The sequence below is a fragment of the Opisthorchis viverrini genome (assembly GCF_000715545.1).
Source record: "Opisthorchis viverrini unplaced genomic scaffold opera_v5_442, whole genome shotgun sequence".
Classification (NCBI taxonomy): domain Eukaryota; kingdom Metazoa; phylum Platyhelminthes; class Trematoda; order Opisthorchiida; family Opisthorchiidae; genus Opisthorchis; species Opisthorchis viverrini.
In genome coordinates, this window is record NW_008752102.1 from 172,206 (window position 1) to 176,872 (window position 4,667).

Consider the following 4,667-nt stretch of genomic DNA (forward strand, 5'->3'; position numbering starts at 1 on the left):
CCAAGGTTACCATCGACTACGAACTGTGTGGCCTGCAGTGAAGGACGGACCGAAGCAGCCATCATCGACATCACCTCAATTCAAACTTCAATCAAATTCGAGCTGCTAGATAAGTGATATGACTTTTCCAAGTATGGTAGGGAGGCCTAAGTACACTTATATCTCAATGAGTACATGAGACTGTTATAGCCCGCTCCATCATAGTATGCTCGGTCTAAAAATCGTGTATGAAATGCATAGTCCTTTCACTAGCCCAAAGCCGTTGCAGTATGGAAATTAACGTACTACTTATCAGGCGAACGATGGCACGAAACAGATCGTAGTTTGTTTATCAAAATACCGTTGTCGAATCCCTTTGAATGTAACTATGAAGTAACTATCTAATTGCAAGCTCCCCTATGATGAACTCAGTTCATTGCCTGAATAGTTGCTTGCCCAACTACATGTGTATCTTTAATAATGACGTTTTGTCGGTCAAATAAAGTCACGTGCGCTTTATTGATTGGTGGCTTTAAATGGACAAACATATATCAAGCCGCATTTCGATTCGGGCATAAAAAATTAGGAGTAGATGACTAGTTCTGAAAACGAAATGGTGAGAGAGTTGCTTGTGTTTGCAAATGATGCCATTTATGAAGACTGTTGGGTTTTCGCCTTGGAACACAAAATTGCTATGGGATACTGCCAAGTTCTCGGGACCTCAGGGTTGGTGTCATTTCTATTAACAATGCCCACTGTAATGTTTGGACTATTAAGCGGAATCGCACTAGTTGCTGCTGTAGGACGGAACACTGTGTGGCGAGCGAAGCTGCGATTGTATGCAGTTACCCAGTTTATAATTGATTTTTTGTTCTCAACTGTTGTGGGCATTATGCACTTGTTTCTGTGTTACGGTCTCCCGTGGCTTAGCTATGGTGGTGTGTATTTGCACAAGAATAGTGATCTGGATTGCCGCATAGTGCATTTTCTCTACTCACTTTCATTTAGTGCAATGAGCACTCTCCTTCTAGCAAGTACTTTGGACTTCGTATTATCAGTACGATTTGATGGACAAGCATCTCCTACATCAACCAGAACAGTAGTGTTTGGAAGCATTTTGCTGGCCATCGTATTCGCGTTGCCAGATCTTGCCGTTTGCAGCCTCTGGAATTTAGATGGTAGGATCTATTGTTCCACATCGGCCACACTGCCACGTATTGTGATTTTATTGGCTGAACTGCACCAGTTTTTTCTTGTGCATGGAAGCTCTCAGTGCATATCCACATTTGTACTGCTCGGAATCCTTTCAAAAACAACCAAATCATTGGACATTACTGTAAGTCTGTTATACGGAGCATCTCAGATAAAGGATAACGTTTGCAACGCAGCATACGAAGCTTCGGAGGTAACGCGCCACCTAAAAGAAAAAGCAAACTTTATTTTAGTGCGATCTGCATTGATGGGAACCACTCTCCTCCTCAGGGCACTACTGTGTCTTTATCTTGATAATCGACTTTATTTCCTCCAGGAAGAAAGACGGAGTGATGCGCGCACCATACTCTACACATTTACTGGCGTTAAACACATACTGGACTACATGGTGATACTGGCTTCCATTTTCCATTACTGGTTATATTATTTCAACTTTGAATGCTTACGGAATGATCCATTGAGAAGTAAAACTAGTGATCAAGATGGTTTGGTGATGCCGGTACATCCAAATCCGAGAGCCTCTCTCGTCCGTTTGAGACAGCTGATAACATTCGTATGCAAATTCGACTATGATTTATGCAAACAACTGCAATCGCTCCAGCCAGCTATATCAAAAACCACAGTTAGACGTTTGGACAGGGAAGAAGCCGTCCGATCACATCTGCTTCTCCGGAAACCTGAAAAGTAAGCAAAGACTGCAGTCTAGTTGAAAGGCGGTCAGATCAATGGATTAGTACTCATTGATGTTCCTCGACCTATTCGATCAAAAATGACATTTGAATGAGTGTCAAATTACAGACCAAAAAGCAGAGCAGTGAGTGCTATTTCAGTCGACATCCGCAATGACTGTGGAGCGATTAGCTCTAAACCAAATCTAAGTAAACATAACTGAAGAAACGCTAAATTTACTGGTGCTTTCTAAATGTTACCCATATGTATGCAAATTTTTTCTATCCGGAGGACATCTTACTTTGGTAATTTTTCAGACGCTTGCAGTGTTAAAGTATGTTTATTATGCTTTGCTTTTTGATTCGCTGGATCTATACAAACATTAACTCTGTGCAAGCACTCCAAAAATGTCGCTTCATATGCCTCAGAAGAATTAAAAAACTATTTCAAACGTAAATGAGTGGCGATGTGACGACAGTGCAGCAGAACCTACGGATGTCTATCTCCAAGTAATCAACTCGGCTGATTAAAAGTGGTCGCGTGAGAACACGTCCACGCATCGACACGAAGCCCGAGGAACATGGAATTGAACAGAACACGGAAGTCTATGGAAACAAAAGGGGCGCAGAATGTCAAATGAGTCAAAGCCTACCCCAGTTAGCCCAATTGATGGAACCTCAGTGACCATCTGTGAGTATCACTACTGGAGATCGCGCTGGCTGACCAGCTTTATCAAAGAAGGTACCCAATCCTCAAAAATAGCGTTTCTTGTGGTTATCCTCTGCGATTCACCCCAGTTTCTCGAACCGCATAAGTATCCTGCATCTATACCCTTTGAACTCAAAATGCATATCTTTCCTAATGCTCCCAGTTTGGATGATCTTGCATCTGCAGTGTTGAATGATAATGGCAAAGTCCGCAGGCATTTTTCTCTCACTTATTTGCCTCTACTTAGGGGGAGATCATTCTAGAAATAGGAGGGCAAATTTACTATAGAGTTTATCTTAAAAAGTTGACTCACATTGAATATGGCGAAAACAGAAAAATAAGCCGAGCTCCTCTTGTAACGGGATTCTTTTTAATGCGCCTGTTTTTTTTAAACTTTTTCTATCCTAAATAAATGATAACGAAATAATGACTAACAAGCGAAAAAAAGTATTTCGGCTCCGTAAAGGTGAGATTGATCACATGTCCACAACACTCCAGGTGACAGAGCAATAGCTTACATGTATATGCTCCAAATCTTGGTATTCGGGAAATTCCAGGGTACATTTCATTTCGTTGACCAGCACGTTTTCCTTAACATGCTTGCTTCTTAAGGGTGCTCTGGGAGTTCTGAATATAACGGATTTGTGTTTATTTGCGGTCAGCTAAGAATGATCTCTATTGTTTACTGGTTTTATTACTGACTGTATCCAAGATTGCAGGAGCACAATGTGATTAGTCACTGGTAACCCAGGAGACTCAGCTCGACCAGGATATCGCAAACCGGTGATGCGTGCACCTTGTGCTGCTCCATAGCCAATTAGATTATGCCCGACTTTGATGCTAATCAGAAAAACCGATGACTTCTGTCATGAGGTTGTCAGTGCTGTTTGTCTCACGAATCTGGTGATAGATTGACATCTGTCATCACCCTACTATTACCACTGTCCCGCTATGTATGCTGTCTGGGATGCCATTCATACTGGCTTGTTCGGGTAGATGCTGATACAATGACCATTCTGCTGGGGGCATAGGCATAATCGGGGGATCCTGATCCTGAAAGCGTGAACCGCTTTCATTTGCTGGAGAAGTAAGGAGCTAATAAGAGGTGGTCCTAATATGCGCGACTGAATGGGAACGAAGCTAATTCAGACAACTACGGTTGAAATAATGTCGACCATAACAATGCTAACCAAAATCCGATGTTGTGTATGGTCACTCTAAATCGCCGTAACTTGAGGCCAGAGAGTAGCACCCTTTCCTCTAGACTGGGCGTTGTGGGCGTAGTATTGTAGTTTATACTAATTTCTATCGCTTTCAGGTAAAAAAAGCAAGCATTCGTTCACAGAGGACTGCTAATCGTGGAAATTTTTTACCGTCCAAATACTGCTTGTTAGGGCTGATAACCGCTTTGGTAGCACTGATTGCAGTACATCTGAAGAGACACCGAATCAAAATTCCGGCTTTCAGCTGAACACAACTGGCTAGCCAAAAAAGTTTCGAAAAGTGTTTTCAGATATACATTTACTGGATGGAATAACCGGCAACTAGAAAACGAGACCATGATATTGACCGATCTCATCTGCGCGATTGAGTTATCGTTCGCGAGCAAGAGGCTGGTAAATTGTGCATCACAAAAGTGACCGGAGAAGCCGGTAGCGATAGAGATCACCAGTTCGTCCGAACAGAGCACAAAATCTAGCTGTATAAAAGCACACTTCACCAACTGCATCAAGGGGTCCATACAGATTGAGGGTGACAGTTTTAACGATTTGGATATCAGGTTGATACATCAGCATTGACTGACAAAAATTAATCCACACACTGCAGTTGTAGAAGCGTGGCACAACTTGAAGTACTGAATGCTGATCATGGCAGTCGATCAGATCAGGGGAAAGCTCTCGAGTTTCACTAACTGTTTTGACAAAGACAAACAGCATGTAAAGCAGCAGGTAACTAAAAAAGGAATTTTTACCGAACCTCTTGCCCATCCGGACGGCATCGTCGAGAAACAGCAAGTAAACGAAGTTTGAAATGACACGATTGGGCAACTCAGTCGCACTGAAGACAAATGGTGGAGAAAGCTAAGTGCCACATTGTTT

The 4,667-nt window shown here is 42.4% G+C and overlaps 1 protein-coding gene across 1 annotated transcript; it reads left to right on the plus strand.

Annotated features, from left to right (window-relative positions):
• Positions 1 to 592: 592 nt before the first annotated feature.
• T265_11077 (hypothetical protein) lies at positions 593 to 1,879 on the plus strand (the record flags this gene model as incomplete). Its single annotated transcript, XM_009177629.1, has 1 exon — positions 593 to 1,879. The coding sequence occupies one exon, from the start codon at positions 593 to 595 to the stop codon at positions 1,877 to 1,879; it is 1,287 nt and encodes a 428-aa protein (XP_009175893.1).
• Positions 1,880 to 4,667: the final 2,788 nt, after the last annotated feature.